The sequence below is a fragment of the Myodes glareolus genome, chromosome 21, assembly GCF_982192425.1.
Source record: "Myodes glareolus chromosome 21, mMyoGla1.1, whole genome shotgun sequence".
Taxonomy (NCBI): domain Eukaryota; kingdom Metazoa; phylum Chordata; class Mammalia; order Rodentia; family Cricetidae; genus Myodes; species Myodes glareolus.
Window position 1 is genome coordinate 57,509,912 of NC_142046.1, and position 24,217 is coordinate 57,534,128.

The 24,217-nt window shown below is 40.2% G+C and overlaps 1 protein-coding gene across 2 annotated transcripts in view; it reads right to left on the minus strand.

Annotated features, from left to right (window-relative positions):
- Ttn (titin) overlaps positions 1–24,217 on the minus strand; it is a 272,179-nt gene that overhangs the window by 118,161 nt on the left and 129,801 nt on the right. The window contains exons 136-160 of one of the 2 annotated variants that reach the window (XM_087900089.1): positions 24,124–24,198; positions 23,393–23,463; positions 23,335–23,353; positions 22,707–22,784; positions 21,741–21,809; positions 21,475–21,558; positions 21,039–21,338; positions 19,826–19,906; positions 19,025–19,102; positions 13,604–13,627; positions 12,615–12,680; positions 12,422–12,505; positions 12,062–12,145; positions 9,436–9,519; positions 9,244–9,327; positions 9,076–9,159; positions 8,862–8,948; positions 8,635–8,718; positions 8,429–8,512; positions 8,218–8,295; positions 7,800–7,883; positions 7,279–7,374; positions 6,950–7,027; positions 3,364–3,477; positions 2,006–2,074 (exon numbers count right to left, since the gene is read on the minus strand). The exons of the other annotated variant lie outside the window; for it this stretch is intronic. Coding sequence (XP_087756215.1) covers positions 2,006–2,074; positions 3,364–3,477; positions 6,950–7,027; positions 7,279–7,374; positions 7,800–7,883; positions 8,218–8,295; positions 8,429–8,512; positions 8,635–8,718; positions 8,862–8,948; positions 9,076–9,159; positions 9,244–9,327; positions 9,436–9,519; positions 12,062–12,145; positions 12,422–12,505; positions 12,615–12,680; positions 13,604–13,627; positions 19,025–19,102; positions 19,826–19,906; positions 21,039–21,338; positions 21,475–21,558; positions 21,741–21,809; positions 22,707–22,784; positions 23,335–23,353; positions 23,393–23,463; positions 24,124–24,198 — 2,139 coding nt within the window. The remainder of the gene's footprint in view (positions 1–2,005; positions 2,075–3,363; positions 3,478–6,949; positions 7,028–7,278; positions 7,375–7,799; positions 7,884–8,217; positions 8,296–8,428; positions 8,513–8,634; positions 8,719–8,861; positions 8,949–9,075; positions 9,160–9,243; positions 9,328–9,435; positions 9,520–12,061; positions 12,146–12,421; positions 12,506–12,614; positions 12,681–13,603; positions 13,628–19,024; positions 19,103–19,825; positions 19,907–21,038; positions 21,339–21,474; positions 21,559–21,740; positions 21,810–22,706; positions 22,785–23,334; positions 23,354–23,392; positions 23,464–24,123; positions 24,199–24,217) is intronic. 2 annotated transcript variants of the gene reach the window in all.

Consider the following 24,217-nt stretch of genomic DNA (forward strand, 5'->3'; position numbering starts at 1 on the left):
TGAATTCACATAAAAATGGAATTTCAACAAGAAAAAAAAGACTCTGTTCAAACAAGTTGACTTGAGTGTGTCAAGGAACAATTTCTGTCGTATATAAATATACAGAATTTAAAAGCAAATGATAGACTTGAAGTTCTTTGTTCCATAAACATCTATACAATCTTATGAAAGTTCAATCACACCAGCTGCACACCTATCTAATAGAATCTCTTGGTCTACAATGGCTTTATGAATCTTTCATCAAAATGCAAGGATTCTCCACAGCATCTTTGCTTCAGTCTGTAGTTGTTTTAATTGCCCACGCCCACATTGGTGCTTCCCTGTCCAACATACACACCACGTGATGCAGGCAGGAGCTGCAGTCATTGCATCATCTTTTCCATTGCAGGGGGGGCAGGGGGGGAAGAAAGCCAAAGGGTGTGCTGTGAGCCTTGATCCCGAAGAAAGATTGTATTTATTTCATGTTCTGAACAAAAGCAGATTTCTGCAAGTTCTCTTTTAAAGTGAAACTAAAATTATGGGACTATCTCATCTCAAAGCTAGCATTAGAAGCTAAACTATTTGTGAATAAGAATTTTTTTGAATGTAATTAAAAATGAGCAAGGAATTATAAATGTCTTCATGCCTCTACAGTGGCCACCAGGCACAAGGGCAATGCTATTCTGGGGAGCAGACATCATTGCTGTTATATTGTAGGGATTTAAATACAAAGACAATACCACAACAGAACTCAGTGAGCAGTGAACCACTTTGAAGCTATTGCTTTTGGTGTGCAGCTTTGTTCGATCAACATAAATTTGGGTTCTTTAGAGATTTCTATAAAATTTCCTGTTGGGTGCTCTTCAGCACTTCATTGATTTTCTTTCAATATGATAAAGATCATCTTGCTTAAATCTTACTTCAAAATTCGAAACATACTTTATTCAAAATAATCACGTTTGAAATGCCAAATGTTTGAATAAAATTTTCAGCTGAACCTTAAAAATTTTAACTATGATAAATTAAACTGAACTCAATTACTATTTGTTAATTATCAGTATTTTTAATGCAAAACTATTTTCATTGATTGAAACTATATAATAATGGAAGTTGAAGTGGCAAAAATATACATTTATTTATGCAATACACATAATGAAAGTATATTAAGGCATTTGTTTTTCCATATTTTTAGTTTAGTTTTAAGATATTGATGTTTAAGACTCATCCCTTATTGTGGCTATTGTTTTTTTAAAGAAGTCATATGTTATTACATACTAATTTAAGTTTTAATAATTTATAAATTTAATAATTTAATTGACCAAAATTATCTAGATTATTCTAAAATTCCAGCATGACGAAGAACAGATTTGATTTCTGGGTTAGGATGTGCTGGTTACTAGAACTCTGATACCCATAAACTTATTAGAAATATTCTCTATTTTTAATTGATATTTTTAGATTTGTATACTTTTCTTATATTTCTTTATGAGTTAAATAGACAGGAATTGGTATCTCCCTAAAACTCTGTGACTGGGAGAATATGGCTCAAGCTAGCGAGAAGAAAGTGGTGGGCAAGTGAGGAGCAATGGACATCCCTAGGGATTGCCCAGCCGTGGCAGGGCAATGTGTTGATAGGACAGATTAAAATGCTGATGTCCAGGCAACCCCCTGCCAAAGCTCATTGCTACTGTTCAGCATTTTGACCTAAGATGTCTCCTGATATTGATTTCATCTAACCAGTAGAGTTTGGTATTATTTGGCTTAAAAATGCAAGTAGACATATGGAAATGTAAGGCACAGATAAGCGATTGCATCCATGGGATGTATGAAGTTGATGGGAGACACAGGAAGCACTCATGAGCCAGACCCATAGAAGCCACAAAAGGACAGGAAATGAATGAGACTATTCTACTTTTCGGATCACTAAGAAAGAGAGGGGTTGGAAGAACTCTATGGCAGCACCAAGGGAGCGTGGAGTTGGATGAAGAGTTGGCCTTGCATGTGGTTCGGCTAGCCTCTGAGATACCTTTTAGGGGTGCAGGCTCCACTTTTTCCACAACCTCAGGTTTTTCGGGAACTTTCTTCTTTGAAACAGCTTTAAAGAATTTTAAAGAATATATTTTCATTATTTGTATACTTAATCCAAAACAAATGATTTTTTTTTATTTTTTTACTGCAAAAATCAAAGCCAAGCGTCTCTGAGAACCAGAAAGCATTAATAACAGCCAAGAATAACCACCAAAGAACATTCAGAAAGAAGCCGGGAAGCCAGGAAAACAACGTGCAGTTTTGCTTCATGGTTGTGTCGTGCATAACGACCAGCCGAGAAAGAAGAGAATTTCTATTCTTCATAGGAGGGACGTTCTGCACCAAGGGAACTGTATTCAAGGGTGTGTCCCCACAAATCATCAATCAACAGATGGGTCACAGTCAGAAGAGTCTGCTTCTCTGCCTGTCACCTGACACCCAAGAAGGTTTGAGCAGGGCAAGAATCACTAAAAGTATAGAAGATTCTAGCTCTGTGCATGTATAAATACATATGGGAAAATTCCTCATATAAGATCATACCCCAACATTTCAGATTAGGAAACATAGCACTGCAAACAAGATAGCTTTAAAAGGTGCAAGTAAAAAGAATAAAAATATAGCATGTATGTAAAACATATAAAACATATGATCAGAAAATGTACTTATGAGATTCAAGATATTAAATAATATTGTATCGCTTTAAAGAAAAATAAAGCAGAAAGAATGAAGTAAGCTAGATAATGAGGAGCTAGATACCAAGTGTATTAAGAACCACACTTCCCAGCTATACTGAGAACCATGAAGATCACAACTGGGTTTCTATTAGGCAAAAATAAATAAATAAATAAATGGAAAAGCCCCAGTGATGAATTGTTCATATACCCTTTTCATGGTAAGGGGACACCAGCTATTGAATACCACAAATATGCTATGAACATGCTGTCAATTAAGAACAAAGTTTTGACTTCTACACAGATTTAATCACTACAATGTTAATATCGTTCAAAGACTTTTAGACATTCCACACGCTTACAGCCAAGACAGGCACAGCAATCAGCCTTTCCATCCAAAAGCCCTTCCTCCCCGGCCCACAAGGAAAGTGAGCTGAGTAGCCTCTGCACTCAGATGGCAAGGATGCTGCTCACTAAACTGTCTCACAAGCAGCAGCCATGGCTTCACATCACACCCCGGGACCCCTGGGGTAGCGGAAACATTCATCCCTATGCCGTTCCCACAGCATGGCCGTGTCCGAACAGATGCACTCCCAGTAGCAATGCAGTTCTTGAAAGCAACATTTCCATAAGCCGAACAGAAGTTGGAAGCAGGTTAACGAGTCATTGGAAGCAGCATTTGTACCTTTAAGTTGGAATAGTTTCTCCTTCACGTCTTCCTTAGGTGGAGAAGGAGCACGTGCTGGGGGTCTTGGCTTGAGTTTTGGTTTCTCGATAACCTTCTTTTCAGGCTCAGGTTCTTAAAAGAGTATTGCAGGAGTGTTAATGCATGCGAATATTAATTAGGTGTGTGCATATACAGTGTATGCGATGGAAATTTAAATATGTACGAAGCAAAAGTATATTTAGATATGCGTTATCAGTGCCCGAACATAAAACATAAAATATCAACACTGTACCCACAGGTGATGACTTACATAATAATGACGTTAAACAGCAAAAGAATGAGCCACATAACAGTACATAGATCACAAATACAGGACCACTTAAGAACAGATGTACACACGAGATATTTTTACATAGAGATGAAAAGACCTGCTATACATACAGGACAACATAAAACCATTTACAGGTCAAGATGAAGAGTGTGCTAATGAAGATTTACGTCCCGCTAACTGGATACCTGGCACTGGGGTTTCTTCTGGCTCTGGTTCAGGTTCAGGTTCAGGTTCAGGTTCTTCAGGTTGAATAAACTTTTCAATTTCACGTTCTTTAAAGAGTGTCAACAAAGGGTATAAGATTGTAACATAAAAGTGTTCACACAGATGCACAAAAATTTCACATAGATGCAAAGAGTCACCAAACATAAACACACCACTCATGCAAGGAGGTTGCCAGAGAAGAGGGTGATTTCCATTTCCTTTTCCTATTTGTGCTGATGGGTATTGAACCCAGGGGCTATCCCTTTCCTTTCCTTTCCTTTCCTTTCCTTTCCTTTCCTTTCCTTTCCTTTCCTTTCCTTTCCTTTCCTTTCCTTTCCTTTCCTTTCCTTTCCTTTCTTTCCTCTCTCTTTCTTTCCTTTTTTCTTCTTCTTAGTTTTTTTTTTTTTAAAAAAAAACAGGTCTTACTATGTAAACCAAGATAACCTCATAGCTTCACACTTCTAGAGATTCGCCTGTCTTTGCCTTTTGAAAGCTGGCATTAAAGGCCAGTGCCACCATGCCTGACCAAGCATAAGGTTTTACTTATGGCAGAGAATTGCTCTTACCACTGAGCTACATCCTGGCCGGCCTCCAGATGTTAATTTTCTTACACCGGAACTATCTATTACTATGTTGATGGAAATTTTCTTACACTGGAACTGTCTATTACTGTGTCAATGGGAATTGAGCTGACTTGAAACCCACTACAGGCAATCCCTTGAGGATCCAATGTAACTAATTAACTGATGGAATCTGCATCAGTAAACTGAACTTCTCAGAACAGCTAGCCATCACCGAGATTAAGCAAATGAAAGGCTCTAATTCAAAATAAGCATAACTGTTTGGAAAAAGAAAGTAGCCAAACATGTGCAGTGATGTTCCTGTATATAATTTAAGGAGAAAGGTCGCCCTACAAAGATCTTTGCATCATTAAGAAGTTTCCAGTGGACAGACATTTATGTGTGTGTATACCTTCAACAGGGGGCGTCTCTTTTCTACCAATGGTAATGGTTTCTTTCTCTTCATAGATTGTCTCCTCAGGGGTCTCTTCAACTTAAAAATAGTATAGAATATTAGGTTGTATTCAGAGTAGAACACTGCAGCTGCTAAGTTACATACGACCACACTTTATTCAGCTATCTCAAGACACCCACAGGGTCAACACATAAGACAGACAACACAGATACGTAAGATCCACCAATAACTAAGGTGACACGATGAAGCCGGTGTTGTCTTCCCAAGATTTAAAGAGCAGCGGGTACCTGGGGCAGGTGCTTCTTCTGGCTCTTCAGGCACAGGAACCGACACTTTCTTTTCGGGGGTAACTTTCTTGGGTGCTTCAGGCACTTCAAAGACATTAATTGTGTTTATCATTAGGAACTCAGAAGATGAACAAGACTCCTCCACAAGCTGGCAAAGAACACAGTGTAGGGAACTGGAGTCTCCATCTTAGAAGATGTCACGGGGAAATGGTTTCTGGGTCATGGCAGGCTTTGGAGCATTCTAGTTATATGGCAGTGTATCCTCAGCCTTCAGTTTATTTGCATTGTCATTTAATGGCTCATGAGAATATAATTGTTCTATTTTGTTTGGGCAACCAGCCCTGCAAATGTGTTTCTTTGTTTAATGCAAATGACCTCAAAATTAATATCTCTATCCTTGACCTGAGATCCTAATGCACACTCCTACCTTCTAAACCTGAAAAAAATAAAGAGAATGTTCACCATTTCTTTCTAGTAACAGCCTAGAAACCAGTGAATTGTTCTCTTGGTCACTTAATGCCAACTACTACAGATATCATGGTTTTTTTTTTAGCACTAAGGGCAGTTAGCTTTCTAGAGAACAAATACAATCATTTATAGTCTTCAAAACCTTCGACCCCTCCTGTGGCAGATGCCTACAAAATAAAGGCAAATCTTTTTCCTGTAAAACACCCCTCTCTTTCTAGCTTGTGTTATCTTCCAAGATGTTGGACAAAACCACACCCAAATAATACTGTTTATCTGAGAGTCCATGAGCTTTTGGATCCTTTTGCCTTCATACCTTTCAATATACCTCCTTTCCTAATTTCTGTATGCAAAAATAATCCATCAAAATTAAAACCATTTCTTCCATCATTCCTTCCTACGATGTCTCTACCTGAATCTTTGTTGGTCTCTGTCACTAACTGTGCTCTGCTCGGAAATGCTATCACTTAGAGAGTTGTCCGATCTTTCTATCCTCCCACCATATTTAAGTGCTTGAGGAAAGAAGTGTGTTTTTTTTTTTTGTGTTCTAGAACAGTATCTTCCTGATAGTAATATTCAACCAAATATGGTAAATGGAGCTCTTTGATGCCTTTTCTATTCTGGTACCCATGGCCTACAGTAACACAAGGACCAGTTTCTCTGTCTTGGTTTATCTTTTCGCTGTCATATGTTTTCCCTATGGAATGTGAAGTTACCTAAGCTCAGTCTGTTTTGCTTTAAGAACTAGTGACAAAGGCTTGTGGTTGGAGAGGCATGCTTCTTCCAGGTAGGTACCTTTTTCTGGCACGGCTTCTGGCTTTTTGGTCACAGGCACAGGTTCTTTCTTGACTGGAACAAGTTTCTTCGGCACCTCAGGGACTTTGAAGATATTAGTTTTGTTTTAGAGAGCTAACTCGAGAACATTTTAAGAATAAAAACAGCTGTAATTAACGGAGCGGCATTAGAATTAGTGGAAACAAATGAGGGCCATTTTGCCCCTGGCTGTCGTAAGAAAGAGGACACTTATTGGGTGCCACTTCTCTAATAAGCTTTAAAGAATAACGTCAGTCATGTGAGTACCTTCAGCTGCTGGTGGTTCTGGCTTCTTTGCAGCTGGAACTTTCTTCACTGGCACAACTTTCTTTGGCACCTCAGGTACTTGAAAGATATTAGTAGCATTTAATATAAAAGTATAAGATAGTCACGTTAACTCTACAAGTCTATATGACATTGCAACATACAGACAACAGTTAGTAGGTGCAGGACAGAATAAAACACAACCAAGAAACTCTGATTTTAGGCGGCACAGAAACCATGGAAACGTGTATTTTAGCACAAGTACCTTTAGGAGGCGGAGCTTCTGGTTTTTTGATGACAGGATATTTCTTCTCTGGGACAACCTTCTTAGGCTCTTCAGGCACTTGAAGAACAGGAATTTCTTTTAGAAACAGGTGTTTGCAAGCACAAACCAAGTGGTAAACACATTTAAAAACATACATTTTTGGTAAGTATATTATAAAATTCTAAAAGTTTTATGAGTGAAAATAGTGCTCCCCCCTCCCTTGCCTTTCACACAAGATGACAGAAGATGGATATTTCTTATGGTATGTAATACATGTAAGAGCCAAGCGACCACACTTTCCTGTCTATGCAGCAGAACCTGACTGATACCTGCTGTAGGGGGAGGGGGAGCCTCAGGTTCCTCCTCTTCTACTACAGGGACTGGTTCCTCCTCCTCAGCAGCAACTTCTTCAGGTTCTTCATATACTTTAAAGACATTAGTCAATTGTATTTCAGTATGTGAGAAAAAATTATAAAGTGCTCAAACACCCAAACCCACAGTAGTCTTGATTTCTCCCCTTGCTTTGAATTTTTTTTTTAAAATATGAAACCTGTCCCAGTTGTCTGACTTCTGTGTGTACCAACCTCTTGCTTTTTAAGGTCATCCATACCCATAAATGTCCCATCTTATTTCTTATGTAATTAGAGAAGTTAGGCTGAAGACAGATCTTGGTGACTGTGAGCTATGACCTGTATAATCAGTGCTGACTGACGATTTGAAGTCAGAGATAATTTGGATGAGGAAAAGCAAGAACAGTAAATGACCAGGGGAGAGAACGTGAAGGATACAAGAAAAGAAACTAAATAAAGCCTGACTTATAAAGAGTCATAAATGACAGCCCAATGTGTACCTTCTGCGGGAGGAGACTCCGCTTTCTCAGGAACAGGAATGGCTGGTTTTTCTTCAATGACAGCTTTCTTTGGCACCTCTGGCACTTTAAAGATATTAGTTAGTTTTACTTTGGGGCCGTCGATAAGTATGTGACCTGTCAACTCCACATTTTTCTCAAACAACCCCAAGACAGACAGAACCCAAGAATAAAAGGTCAGTACCTGTCCTTGGATCTCCATGTCATGTGGAGTAAAAAGACGGACATTAAGAATTACAAGGGGAGGATTGCTGCTTTTTAAGGTGTTCTGTAAACTCTGAATTCCCAGAAACACTTTTACAGGTGTGAACATCAGAAAACTGACAAAGACTTTGACACTGAGTGACAGAGGAGAGCAAGACGGAGTACCTTGCTGAAGAGTCTGGCTACTGACATGTACCTTTGGTTGGTGGAACTTCTGGCTTTTTGGGAACAGCCACTTTCTTTTCTGGGACAACTTCTTTGGGAACTTCTGGCACTTTAAAGATATTAGTATTTTAACACACGACCAATTGGCACGGGCCCATCCATCACACTCACAAAGGACAAAACAATGTTTATGAACCGGAGACCATTCCTGCCTCCATCCAATAATCCACCTCCACATGTACCTTTCGCAGGCGGGGCTTCTGGCTTTTTGGGAACCACAGGTGGCATTTTCTTCTCAGGAACAGCTTCCTTGGGCACCTCAGGCACTTTAAAAGATATTAGTAGGTTTTAACTTGTAGTTCCAACCATGTGGCATCAGTAAGAACAGTAGAGGAACATGACATTTCGGAGTCAGAAGACTGCAGGGAGTTAACAGCAGCAAAAATACCTTTCGCTGCTGGTGGTTCAGGTTTCTTGGCAATAGCAGGGGGCACTTTCTTCTCAGGGACGGGCTTCTTAGGTGGCACTGTCACTACAGAGAGGAGAGTTTATGCCTTAGAAGCACCAAAGACAAATGGAAGAAAGATAGCCCAACCAGCCCACACTGTGAGGACCAGCGGACCAGAGGACAAGAGGGTAAAGACAGACAGGCACTCCAGCGAACTCGCCAAGTACCTTTTGGAGGTGGAGCAGGCAACGGCTCCTCTACAGCCTCCTCTGGAGGTTCTTCTGGGGCGATCTCCTCTGCGGGCTCCTCGTACACTTTAAAGACAGCAGCCCCTTTTAGTGACAGACTTGACTGGGACATATGACACATTCAACAAAAAAAGATTTTCACAACAGAGATATTTAATATTTTTTAAAGATAATAGTTTAGTTTAATTATTACCTTCGGGGGGAGGACTTTCCGGTTTAGGGGGAATGGCTTCAGGTATCTTCTTTTGGGGAACAGCTGCCTTTGGCATCTCGGGCACTTCAAAGATATTAGTATTTTCTTGATTAGACAGACTGAACACATATTGGACACCACCAAGATCGGTGACGTGGGGGTGGCTACCTTTCACAGGTGGGGCTTCAGGCTTTTTAGGAGGGGCCGCTGGCACTTTCTTCTCAGCAACAACTTCCTTGGGTGCCTCTGGCACTTGGAAGAGAGAGTGAAATTATCCTTAGGCCCAGTGATGGCCACTAGGATAGATTTTTTGAGAGAGGAAGACTTAGATGCTAGGATGCCAAGGCCAAGAGCAAATACCTTTCACAGGTGGGGCTTCTGGCTTTTTAGGAGGGGCCGCTGGCACTTTCTTCTCAGGGACAACTTTCTGGGGTGCCTCTGGCACTTAAAAGAGATTAGTAAGCACATTTAAGACACGTGACGACATTAGGACAAAATATTTTCAAGAGTAGAAGAGCTTTGTCTTAGGAAGCCTGTGACCCATGACAAGTACCTTTGGCAGGTGGGGCTTCTGGCTTTTTCGGGGGCACCACAGGCACTTTCTTTGCAGGAACAACTTCTTTGGGGGCCTCAGGTACTTCAAAGAGATTAGTGAAAGTTCACTTAGGACTTAGAAGAGCAGGAGGCCAGACATGTTCAAGAGTGCAAGAGTTCGGTCTCAGGAATCCCAAAGTTAGTGAGAAATACCTTTGGCTGGTGGGGCTTCTGGCTCTTTAGGGGGCACCAGGGACACTTCCTCTTCAGAGAGGACCTCTTCGGGTGCCTCTGGCACTTAAAAGAGATTAGTGAAACTACATTAGGATGCCTGACAAGTAGGATGGAGAACCAAAGGAGTGAGGCTTTGTGAACCCTCAGGCCAGTGAGAAGTACCTGGGACAGGCGGAGCTGCTGGCGTTTTAGGAGGCACCAGAGACACTTTCCTTTCAGGGATCTCCTCTTTGGGGGGCTCAGGCACTTCAAATGGAGTAGCGAGATTATACTTAGGTCTTATAGAGACTAAAGCTCACACTTATTTCTCAAGAGCAACAGAGTTACAGCTTCTGAAACCTATGTCAAGTCCCTATGAGAGGAGGGACTTCCGGCTTCCTAGGAGATGGCACTATTTTCTTTCCAGGGACAATTTCTGGCACTTAAATGAGATTAATTGCTCTTCTTTTATATAGGGCAATGAGGTAAACACACTAGGAATGTTTTCAATAACAGAAAGCATTCACTCTAAAGAGTAAGTAGAGGATTTAAATGCCTATGCTAGGTGGGGCTTCAAATCTTGGGGGTGGGGCCATGGAAGCTTTCTTTTCTCTTTTCTTTTCAACTGCTTGATGAACTCCAGGCACTTGAAAGACAGTAGGAGTTACAGATTGAAGTTAGGAACGGGCAAGGTACTAAAGCTTTTTAAGGGTGAATGAGTTATTTCTTCTTCTGAAGAAGATCCGGGTAACGAGTACCTGGGACAGCTGAGACTTCCGGCTTCTTAGGAGGTGCTGTTGGTCTTGTCTTTTCAGGGACAATTTCTTGGACTCTGGGCACTTGAAGATATTAGTAGTTTTACAGTTAGGTTAGTAAAGAACTGCAGTCTACATTCCAAGAATGGAAGGAAGATTTCTTCTGAAGAAGGTCTTGGTAACAAGTACCTGGGACAGGTGTGACTTCTGGCTCCTTAGGAGACGTGGCTGGTCTTGTCTTTTCAGGGACAATTTCTTGGACTTCAGGCACTTAAAGATATTAGTAGTTTTACACTTAAGTTAATAAGAACGATGGTCTAAATTTGTTTTCAAGAATGGAAGAGAAATTTCTTCTGAAGACTAGTTTAGCTGACCAGTACCTGGGGCAGGTGGGACTTCTGGCTTTTTAGGAGGTGCTCTTCGTCTTGTCTTTTCAGGGACAATTTCTTGAACTTCAGGCACTTAAAGATATTAGTGGTTTTACACTTAGGTTAGTGAAGACAAGGTCTATATCTGTTTTCAAGCACAGAAGACAGATTTCTTCTAAAAAGGTCTGGAAGACAAGTACCTGGGACTGGGGCAGCTTCCGGCTTTTTAGGAGGGGCCACTGGTCTTTTCTTTTCAGGGACTACGTCTTGAATTTCCGGCACTTAAAAGATATTAGTAGTTTTACCACTTAGGTTAGTGAAGACAGCAGTCTACATTTGTTTTTAAGAATGGGAGGGTGACCTCTCTGAAGGCCACTTAACCTGGCATGTACCTGGGACAGCTGTGGTATCTGCCCTTTTGGGCAGTTCCCTGGGAAGGTTTTCTTCTAGGATAACTTCCGGAGGGGCGTCAGGTGCTTAAACGACATTAGTAGTTTCAGAAATTATGAATTACGAAGGCACATTTTATAAGAATATTAGGGTTATAAGGTACTATTTTTTCTTAGGGTCGGGGGAAGTCAGATACCTTTTGTAGGTGGGACCTGAGAGTTTTTGGACACAGACAACCTCTTTTCAGGTACAACCGCTCCAGAAACTTTGAAGATATTAGTAGCTTTTAGTTAGAACTATAAAGTGTTTACTAGTGATATGTTTATCCAAGTTAACACAACTGGTGGACAGATACCTAAACACACTTTCCCCAGCCCAATATAGGTGCGGAACAACATTTAAGGACACATACCTTTGGCAGGTGGAACTTCTGGTTTCTTGGGAGGAGCCACTGGAACTTTCTTTTCTGGGGTGACTTCCTTTGTTACTTCAGGCACTTCAAAGATAATTTGTAATTTGAGTTTAGAAAATGCTAAATCAATTGATGTCTGTAGCATATAATCATAGAAGACATAATGGATAGTTACTGACATTTTTTAATTTACATTACCTTTATATATTAACACATTTATATAATTATATATATACACTTAACATACAAACATATGTATAATACTTCGGTTGAATTAGATATTTCTCTCCCTCTTAGTATACTTTTGACTATACCTTCGGGAGGAGGACTTTCCGGTTTAGGGGGAATGGCTTCAGGTATCTTCTTTTGGGAAACAGCTGCCTTTGGCATCTCGGGCACTTAAAATATATTAGTATTTTCTTGATTAGACAGACTGAACACATATTGGACACCACCAAGATCGGTGATGTGGGGGTGGCTACCTTTCACAGGTGGGGCTTCAGGCTTTTTAGGAGGGGCCGCTGGCACTTTCTTCTCAGCAACAACTTCCTTGGGTGCCTCTGGCACTTGGAAGAGAGAGTGAAATTATCCTTAGACCCAGTGATGGCCACTAGGATAGATTTTTTGAGAGAGGAAGACTTAGATGCTAGGATGCCAAGGTCAAGAGCAAATACCTTTCACAGGTGGGGCTTCTGGCTTTTTAGGAGGGGCCGCTGGCACTTTCTTCTCAGGGACAACTTTCTGGGGTGCCTCTGGCACTTAAAAGAGATTAGTAAGCACATTTAAGACACGTGACGACATTAAGACAAAATATTTTCAAGAGTAGAAGAGCTTTGTCTTAGGAAGCCTGTGACCCATGACAAGTACCTTTGGCAGGTGGGGCTTCTGGCTTTTTCGGGGGCACCACAGGCACTTTCTTTGCAGGAACAACTTCTTTGGGGGCCTCAGGTACTTCAAAGAGATTAGTGAAAGTTCACTTAGGACTTAGAAGAGCAGGAGGCCAGACATGTTCAAGAGTGCAAGAGTTCGGTCTCAGGAATCCCAAAGTTAGTGAGAAATACCTTTGGCTGGTGGGGCTTCTGGCTCTTTAGGGGGCACCAGGGACACCTCCTCTTCAGAGAGGACCTCTTCGGGTGCCTCTGGCACTTAAAAGAGATTAGTGAAACTACATTAGGATGCCTGACAAGTAGGATGGAGAACCAAGGGAGTGAGGCTTTGTGAACCCTCAGGCCAGTGAGAAGTACCTGGGACAGGCGGAGCTGCTGGCTTTCTAGAAGGCTCCAGGGACACTTTCCTTTCAGGGACCACCTCTTTAGGGGGCTCAGGCACTTCAAAGAGATCAGTAAAGTTATGTCTAAGAGTTATGAAGACCAACAGAATGGAATATTTTCAAGAGCAGAAGACAGATCGTAGGAAGCCTCAGGTCAGGGATGGGTACCTGTGGCAGGTGGGGCTTCACGCCTTTTAGGTGGCTCTCCAAGCACTTCCCTCTCAGGGACAACCTCTTTAACCATCCCAGGCGCTTCAAAGAGATTAGTGTGTTTTACAGGTAGACAGTACAAAGACCAGTAGACACACAGAACATTATTTAAGCCAAATGAACTTTCTTTTTTTCCTCTTGAACCTCATCAGGGCTAACCAGTACTTGTAATGGGTGGTACCTTAAGCTTTGAATTAGTGACTTTCATTGGGGGGGGTCACTTCTTTAGGAGATTCGGGTTCTTTGGAGACATGAGTCAATTTACACTGAGTCAAAGCAGTCCACACACACAGGAGCTATATATACAGGACAGGAGTCCCAAGCCTTCCTGTCTTCCCCCTTGCCCTCCCATGGAAAGAGACCATCAAGCATGTACCTTTGGCAGGTACAACTTCTGGCACTTGGGGAGGGCGCACTTTCTTTAAGGCCACAACTTCTCTGGGCGCGTCAGGCACTTAAAAGATATTAACACTTTGACATTTAGGAACCAAAAGAATCGCGGCAAACAGAAAACACATAGACAGCTGAAGACATTTCCCGCCCTTTTACACTTCCAGCAGTGTCTACCTTCGTCTGGAGGAAGCTCAGGCTTTTTACGAGAAATTCGAAGTGTTTTCTTTTCAACGGTGGCTTCTTCGTAAGTATCCAGCACTTCAAGAAATTAGTGGTTTTGCATTTAGTGTTAATCAAAGTCACCAGGAAGAAGAAAGTATGTTCAGAAACAACTACAGCAAGCGCCTGAGCCTGTGGGCGTGGCAGCTTATACCTGTCACTGAGCGGGCTTCTCTGGGCTTTGAAGGGGCTCCCTTTGCAGCAGCAACTTCAGGAGGGGCTTCAGGTTCTTAAAAGATATTAGCATTTCACATTTCAGAGTTAAAATGACTCATGTGAACAGCAGCCACAGTAGTAGTGTGCTGCTTTCTAGAAAGGACTTCTCCTCCCTTCCCTACTTCCCCTCATCTGCCAACAAACTAGCATGCTGGGACTTGTAGGATTTTTGAGAAGAGGGGCTGCATTTCTCCCACACAATCATGGTACACAACAGCCAGGCTTCTGTTGCCTGCATTCAGTCACGGATAGAGGAACTGTCTATCTGCACTGAATATGTGCATCCATTATGTCTTTGTCAGCATTTCCCAAGCAAAACAGAATGAGGCCATTCACAGACTGTTTATATTTTATTAGGCCATAAGCGATCTGGGGGTGCTCAAAGGGAGTGCCAACATTACTTTGGTTATATGCAGATTTGACATTGTTTTCAATGAGGAACTTGAGCAGGCACCGATTTTGGCATCTGTGTGGGGTAGGGGTATCCTGGACGTCCCCATGAAAACTGAGACAGAAAATATTTCCCAGGCGAATGCTTGGAATAAGATTATTGTTTTGGCAAAATAGCCACCAGTGCTTTCTAGATGGAACATACTGGATCTTCTGGTGACGTAAAGATATTAGTACATTTACATATAGGAGTTAGGAACAGTTAAGAAGAACAAGCTTTAAGAGTTTGCGGGAAGGCACTTTCTTCTTTCATTTCTGCTCAGTACCTTGGATGACTGGCGTTTCTGGCTCCACAGGAATATCTTCAAAGGGGCTCATCTCGGGAGCCAGTTCTTTCATAGCTTCTGGTGCTTTGAAGATATTAGCATTAGAGTCAGAGGTTAGAAGGGTTAGTTAAAAGGTGCATTAATCCCATAAAGTGAACCGAAGTGATTGCTGTTGCTACTGGGGAGGGGGATCCTCGGAGGGTCTGGGGAGGTGTGGAGTCCTGAGCAGAGGTACTAAGTCTTGTCCCTCCTGTTTACTACTTTCCAGCTTCCTGGCACCTACCCAAAGGTGACTTTGAGGGGACAAGCAAGATTCCAGACAGAGAAAAAGAGTCAAATTATTTGGCTATTTTTTAATTATAAAATATAATGTTTTATATAAAAATATATATTATATATATATATAATACGAAGAGGTTGTGATCCTAAAAGCTTTTTAAACTTCCTGAATTTTGACTTATCTAAAAATATTTAAAGTGGAAAAACACACATTAAAGTATTAAAGTGGAAATACAAGTCATGGCAGGGGCAAGCAAGTATTCAGGACAGAATACCAGTATGAACTAGAATTACTTAGCCATGGCTCTAAGATGATGTTACAGGTAAATCAACTTCACATTAAGTCATGACTTTCTATAAAGTCATTTCTATGACATTTAAGTCTTACTTGAGGTCAGTTTTATGTTCATATGCTTATTTTGGGCATGAGTTTAATATGAAAAACATTTCTGACAACATATAGGATGCATGGTGATACATACTGGACTTTTAACTTCACATGAAAGGTTCAATTACTATCATGTAGTACATGACCAATCAAGAACCTTTGTCATCTGATGTCACTGATTCCTGCTTCAGAGAGGCATGTGTCAAGCTAGCTCAATCTAGTTGTAGAGTTACACATGCCATACAAGCTTTCCTGTTGATTTTTTTTTTTAGCTAGTCTGGCTTTTAATATTACTTTTTAATTAATAGCCATTTTCCATTAAAGAAGATATCTTAGTCATATTTGAACATCAAACACTCCATGTTTTCTCTGTAGTTCTTATAGATAAACTGGAAATTCTTTCACGTGTGGGAGTTTAAGGTTGCCTTCTAAATTGTTAACTATACATATTCAGTTGGTTAAACATAATTCTTGGGGATGCATTTTTGTGGTAACCCCTGGGGTTTTGAAGAGATTAGTATGTTCACACGATATCCACGACTCCAGCTGAGATAAGAAGCTGGCTTTCTCCTGGCTTGTACCTGTTGGCAGCAGAGGTTTTCTTCTCTTGGTTGCCGGCGCCTGTTTCTCTGGAAGTGCATCTTTGATGATTTCAAGGTCTTTAAAGATATTAGTTTTTTTTAAAGAGAATACAGTTGAGAAAAGGCAAAAATAATGACACAATGCACAAAGAAAACAAAGTATACAACAGACTTCAAAAGTTAGAATTTGTATTTTCTTTCTAACAATCTATCTTTGTGCACTGCATGGATGGGTCTTGACGGGACTGGGGCAAGCCACAGATAGTTCCTGGTCTTGGGCATTTTTGAGAGATGCTTTGAAGATATTAGTATTTTAGAGGTTGAGACAACACACATAAAACACTGGACATTTGACAAACACAAGATGAAAGATTTTCTTGTTTAGAGTCTCATGACAAGAGTTTGTACCTTCAGCAGGGGGAGGTTCAGGAATTTCAAGAACAGCCTCATGTGACTTCAGCTCTGGAAACACTTCATGAGTTTTCTCAGGCTCTTTAAAGATATTAGTAGGTTTATAATTAGAATTAAGAAAAACCAGTGAATTATATAACATACAGTTTTGGAATCTTAAAGCCAAAGATAATCATCTTTGTTTTGAAGCAGTTGAAATATACCTTTGCGTGCCACGGTTTCTCTCTTTTTGCGAATGGCCACGTATGTTTTCTCTTCTGTAACAACTGTTTGAGGTGGTGCAGGCGCTTAAAAGATATGAGTACAGTTATGTCATGAACAGGGAAGAAAGACACGTTTCTAAAGAGAGCCCCAGATAAATTCAGGTGGAGTTGGTGGTGCTAGGTACCTTTGGCCACTTTGAGTCTTGCCTTCTGAGGATGCGTCACCAGTTCTTCTTCTATGACCGTTTCCTCAGATGCTTCGTAAACTTTAAAGATATTATCAGTGTGTGGGTAACAGTTACAAACACACTAATTAAGAAACACATGACACTGTACACATTCATCACCCAAATTCACAGCGATCCATAGACACAAATTAGTGACAAGCATGAGTTGAGTAGAAATGAGCCTCATTCCCAGTTTTAGGATGAAGGATGCTCAGAATTTCTTCATGATTCTGATAACAAAATGGGGGAATTTACCAGACAGAGACTGAATTGTTTTTCATTTTACCTCAGGAAAGCTATTGGCCATATTATATTAATGTTGTTTTTGATTCATGTGTGCATTCGCAATAGGGGTGATGTTGGGTTGAATATGGCAGATCCATTATCTATATTCAACCTCCAGGAATCACGTGGAATCATCTTTGCCTTTCTAGGCACATACTTGTTTACATTCTAAAACCACATTTAACTTATGGCTTCCTAGTGTAATAGAAATATGAGAACAATGTAGAGATTAGAAGCCAGAAAGAAGAGAGACGAGGCTACAGCTGAGTGGGAGAATACTGGAAGGGAAATGAAAGTGAGGAAATATACGCAGAAAAGCTTCTGAAAAGAGTGCATGATTTCTCCAGCCTTTAGAGAGGAAAACGCTGTCTGATAACAATGACCAGTTTTAAGGACAGAACCAGGAGGAGGAAGTGATCATATACATTAATCCCAAACTACTGTAAGACAAGTATTAATTGGGAGTTTCCCAGAGTGAACATAAAAAGGAAGCCTACACTGACTGTATATCATTCAGAGGACCGAGTCTTCTCAGAACACATCACTGTTTAGGGTCTCTTGTTATTTATTTAGTAAAGAAAAGCCTCACTAAATCTCTTAGGGCTTGAGTGGTCTTTTAAATGTGCGCTATTTGAGCAGCCTGGTCCAAATCCTACTTATAACCATGAAGAGTACAATAATGACACTGGGCTATTTTGATTTTGCAAAATTCAATAACATTATTATTGTGGAGTAAAGTAAATTACTTTGTGGTCTGAGAAATAAGATGAAGGGATGTTTGTACACAGAACAGGTTAGGAAATTTCACGGGACAATGACCTTTCTAAAGTTGGATAATGCTAGAAGCACAGAAGAGCTTAATTTTTAAATTGATGAAGAAAACTAAGGTGTCTCAGGCTAACGGACATTCAGACTACTTGATTTTAGTCAACACGTTTAGCATGCATGGTTTTTATAGGATATTAGCATATTTGCATTTTAATGCTGTGTAGACAGACACAGTGGATTCAGAACACAGATGAGACAAAAGACATTCACCAGTGTGTCTGCACTCACTGTATATCTCTGTGTCTTCAGGAAGAACAACTGGTAATTTTTCTTCTTGAACAATTTTCTTAGGCACCTCAGGAACTTTAAAGATATTAGTGTGCACATTACTATTACTAACACATATAGGATATTAAGACTATAAAAAATTAAATTACGAAGATTTGATTGAACACTTATTCACTCTACACCATAGAAACACAGCCACAGAGTCATTTCACACTGGGGTTAGCATTGGTGTGTACCTTTAGGTGGCGGAACTTCAGGCTTTTTCGGAACAGCTTCATGGACCTTTTCTTCAGGAGTGATTTTCTTAGGTACTTCGGGTGCTTTAAAGATATTTACTTGTCTTATTTTCAAGATTGTCAAAATTAAGTATAAAATATCAAGAGTAAGGGGGAGGGAGCTATCAAGTGGAATGTCCAAATGTTTAGTCCATGTATACTCTATCTCCCAACTGCTTTGTTGGTTATTCATATGAGAGACATCTCATTCTTGGGGGTCAGTAGTACTTTCTGTTGTTACTTAGAACTTATTTCTCATGCCATGAGGCAGAGATTCCAATGTCAACTCCATAGGGAAGAAAAGCTGAGGGACCAATGCTGTTTAATTACTGAATAATAAGAGGGTCAAAATAAGAAAGACTTTGAGGCTTTTGATGTCTTTCCCTAGAGGAGAGTCAAAAAAGGGAAGATTGTAGGATGGACTATAAATTGCAATTTCTGTCATTCGCAGCCATCTTGTGGTCCTGGGGGAAGAGTGGTCTTTCTCTCCTCCGTGGAAAGTGAAGCATAGGGATCTACCACTGGTGGGAACTAGCAGAGGTAGGTACCTTTAGGTGGTGGAGCCTTGCGTTCTTCAGGAACGTGGACTTTTTCTTCAGCCACCACTTTCTTGGTCACCTCAGGCACTTTAAAGACAGCAGGGATAATTTCCTTTACTTTTAAACACTCAAAGATATCTTAGCAGGCAGAGATAAGAGACATGTAATGAAAGCAGGACAGAGTCGAATAGAGACGTGGTTTAGCACACACAAGACGGCACTTGCAGTGGCGACTTTGGACAACAAGCATGACCACACCAGTATGTGGAGCTCCCCAAGTTAGATCAACAAAACCTTGGCATAAACAACGGACAGCACACCAGCATCTGCTGCTCGTTCTGGTAGGATTATTGCAGCTTACTCTTCAGCGATTACTTTCTTACATACACTCATTGGCTTTCAAGATATAACCTCAATTTATGTATTATAGCAAAGAGGCTGAAAACGAATAAAGGAGGGGGTCACTGCCACATATTTATGATACAGCTAGCAGCTCAAAACTTTAATAGTAAATAGGGAAATGGAGGTCGACCAATAAGCACATCAGTGAACATACAATCAAACAGCACCCAAGGATGCCCAAGTTTCCACTCTGGTCAGTAGGTGTTTGGGTTTTGCTGTTTTAAGATAACAACAATGATATCTATGTTTGCAGATCTATCACTGGCTTTTGGTCACTTTAAAGATAATTATTTTGACATTCACCTAACACAAAACGCAGAAGAAAAACACCACGTGAAGCACAAACTTGTAAAGCACCCAAAGAGCAACCGGACACAGTTATATCAGTATTGCTGAGCCAGGAAATACCTTTAGCTGGTGGCTCTTTGCGAGGAACAACTTTAAAGGGTGGTTTTTTTGGAGGAATGACTTTCTCAGACACCTCAGGTCCTTTAAAGATATTAGTGCTTTGGTTTAGAATAGACCCATAAAATACTATGAATCACTACCTATTTTAATATTGTACAATGAGGGTTTATAAAAGAGTTTGTAGTTTTTGAATTTATACTATTCCTGCTTAAATCAAGTTGTGATTTTATTATTTATACAACACATTGCTATATAAAACATACATATTCTGTTATATTATACAAACATTTATTTAGGCCTGGTTTAGTGATGTGGGAGTTCCCTCTGTATGCTGTAAATATGTTTTATTACCATTAGTTAATAAAGAAGGTGCTTTGGCCTATGACAGGGCAGAGTAGAGCTAGACAGGAAAACTAAACTGAATTCAGGGAGAAAGAAGGCAGAGTCAGGAAGATGTCAGGAATCTTACTGGTACACCATAGCCTTGGGGTGCTACACAGATTAATAAAAATGGGTTAATTAAAGATGCAAGAGCTATCTAGGAAAACGCCTAAGCCATTGGCCAAACAGTGTTGTAATTACTATAAGTTTCTGTGTGATTATTTGTGTCTGGGTGGCTGGAAAACAAAAGGACAGTCTCCATTTACAGTCTGGAGTAGTGCTGTAGACTATGTATGGACATTTGATTTTGTCCTTAGAATTTACTAGAATTTGGGCACCATGATCAATGCTTCATTTAGTTCATTATTTCTCTGATTAAGAAAATCATAAAATTGCAAAATGCTTTTAATAGGTAATGATTAGTTAGTGCACAGGTAACTCAAATGTGAACAAGGCAATGGTTGCTTTGATGAGAACATAAATTATTCAATGAACCGAGAAGTGTGTCTCTGAATGGGTGACATCTATATGGTGACACCTGTGGTAATCATATAAGGCTTGCTGGACTATGAAAAGAATCCACACATTCATAGAGTGATATATGGATCATGGAGCTATGTCAGTATCATACATAAGTCTCATGTCTGTGAAAATTAAGCACTCTGTGTGGTTAATCTCTAAACCTTATCAGTTTCTGAATTAAACAGCTTAAGCTCTTGCTTAAAGTCGTCCTTGGTGCTAATGGTCTGAACTGAACATGCAAAGTACTTTGAAAATGAAATTGGTAAGAGAAAGATATGACAATGTGTATCATCTGCAGAGTCCCCTATACCTTTTTTAGGTGGAATTTTGGGTTTTTCATATTTTTCCACTTCTTCAGCCTCTAAAAACTCAATGACCCTGTGGACTTCTTCCACTTTGTGTTCCTCTTGGAACCTGCGCTCTTCCACCCTGATGAATTCCTCCACCTCATGGAACTCCTCCTCTTCGAAGTATTCCTTGACCTCGTGGAATTCTTCTTCTTCAGAAACCTCTTCCACTTTTGCTTCCACAAGTTCTAGTTCTATCCTTTCTTGGACTATTTCCTCTTGCTGGTAGGCAACTGATATTTTTTCTTCAAAGACAGCTCTCCCTGAAAGAGCATTGACTTTAAGAGACCGATTTTTTGAATTGTAAGATGAGACAGATGTCAGTTCAAAGTGTAAGAAAGATACCTAGAAGAAGACTTCCAGGAAAGACAAGAGGAACAAAGAATTTCCCAAAAATACCTTTAGCAGGGGGAGCAGCTTCCTTTTTGGGCACAGGGACTTTCTTTTCGGGAATTTTCTTTTCTGGAACTTTCTTTTCTGGGACTTTCTTTTCCGGAACTTTCTTTGGTACTTCAGGAACTTTAAAGATAGAGTTTTAATATTTAAGACCACCAAGAGTAAGCTTGGACACTGGGCATCAAAAATAAGACAGATGGACAAAAACCATAGACAGCTTAGTGAAGAACGATGACGCAAGGCATTTGGGTTTAAAGGAGAACATGTACCTTTGGCTGGTGGTGCCTCTTTTCTCTGAACAGGAGCAGGAACTTTCTCTTCAGGAATTTTCTTTGGCACTTTAAAGATATTAGATGCTTTAGTTAGATGACAATGCTCAGTGACACACATGAATAAAAACACCAGAAGCAAGTTATGCCATTAATGCGTCTAGGAAGGGATGTGTGCTGTTGGGCAATTATTTCACAAGTAATAGGAATACTTTCCCAAACACTTACTTGTGCTATTTGTAACCCTAGAAGCCAACATATGCCCACTAAGTAGCTTTACTATTTTTAAAACATCAGATGTTACCAACACTAGGCCTAACTTTATTATTTTTAATTTGATGAAGATGTTTTTCAACCTGATTATCATCCTAGATAATCCTAGATAATCTGGTCCCTGACCTAGGCCTTAGGAACTATTGGGCACTATTTCATTTGCTGAGAAATCTGCTGTAATTGTGTTAGTATAGCATAATTGCTGAAGATGTTTTCTGAAACAATTATTGAACAAAGAAGGACAATTTTATAACCTCACATTCCCAGGTTAAATCACGGTAAAAAGGACATGGAGCTCTTTAAAGTTATTATCCAAGTGCCAGAATAGATCTTTTTTTTATAAAATGGGATGCACAGAGAATAATATTACAATAAAGAAATTTTAGTTACGTAATGGAATGAAGTCTAGGGATAGAATGAAGGTAAAAAGAATTAACTGTTATGTTCTTAAATATTGAGAGATCATGATAAGGCAACAGAATTTCCAGCTATATGAAGTTAGAGACCTCTAAAATAATCCACACAGTGTACCAGATGTATCCAACATTTGCCATGTTGAGTGGTGTTTTAATTGTCATTAGTCAGTTTGCTCGAACAATTACTGAAGGGAGAACTGCAGGACAACCAAGAGCTTTTTAGAAAAAAGACCACTGGCGTGAGAAAAGTGACAGAATTCACTGGGGCTTGCTATACCTTTAGTAGGTGGCGCTTCTGCTTTCTTAGGGACAGGAGTGGGTGCTGCAGGCACTTCCTTCTTAACCACTTCAGGCGCTTAAAAGATATTTACAGACATGGTGAAAAGAAAATCATGTGCAATGAACAAAACAACACCCAATTATCAAAATATAAACATAACAACACAAGACATTGATTTGCTTTAGGAAGGTATTAGCAACTGAAAAGATAATACCGCCCCCTAGGGCAAGATTTTTAGAAACCCCAAGAGTTAAATACCATGCAAATATTTCAAAGTCTTAAGGGATAATTTAAGAATTATTCTCAAAAGTGAATGATTTCACCACACAAATAGATTGTTTTCCAACATTTGAGCTGAAAGCAAAATTGAGGATTGTAATCTAGGAGGAAGGATTAAAGTGTAATATCAGAACACTTTTCCCTCATTTATAGTCAGATTGCCGGTGAAAGAGGAAAGGTTAGGGAAATGGCAGGGCCACAGAGCTCCAGCTACTGCGACTGAGAACTCTTCAGGCCTCATTGGTTTGACATAAGAAAAGCATATGGCGAATGATTATTACGTTGACAGCTCTGAGACTCGAAGCAATAAGGGTTTGGAATGTCCAACTCATGAAAGCGGTTGTACCTCTAGGGGGCACCACCACCTCTTCCTCCTCTTCCTCCACCTCCTCTTCCTCTACCACCTCCTCTTCTTCTACGCTAGGTGGTTCTTCTGGGATCTCTTCTGAAATGGGTTCTTCAGCTTCCTCATACACTTGAAACAGATTATTTTGTAAATTACTTTTTAAAAGTCCTTTGAATGGTAGATGAAAATTAAAGCATCTAGACAAACCACTCAGCCTGCTAAATGCTCATGAACAGTCGCTAATTTGGAAAAAAATCTGCTGAGTCTTTAAACATGTTAGGTGTTTTCCATTATTGGAACTAGAAGGGACTCTAGAGGATTTAGTTGGGGATTATTATTTTTTAGTGAGGTAGAAAGGAGTCAAGCAATTATTTAGGAACGGAAGTCAGAGTCTCTGTGCAGTTACTCAGGTTTATCTGAGATTGTTCTGGGAAAAGCTTAGCTCATCACTCCTGCTGAAGGCACTGGGTGAGACATTCCCCATGGTATCCACACACAGAAGACAAAACACTGACATCTCACAGAAGTAGTGAGTGAGGGAAGAATAAAGAACTTAGTGAGTCCATTTCAATGTTTTCAATGAACGATGTCACAAATCGGCTAAACATGCAAGAATGAGAATCAACTGGAATGAGTTGGCCTGCCCAATTCTTTCTAGACAAGCACCACTTTCTGTCAGAGCCAGAAGGTCTATTGTTACAGAGTGAAATGTATATCATCTCCTCCACAAATGAGATAATGATAAGACACGGATGCTTAGAAACACTGTTTTCTTAGGAGGTCATCTACCTTCAGCTGGAGGGACTTCCTCTTCTTTCGGGGGGATGATCCGCCTTTCTTCCACCTTCTTAGGTACCTCAGGAACTTAAAAGACATTGATTGT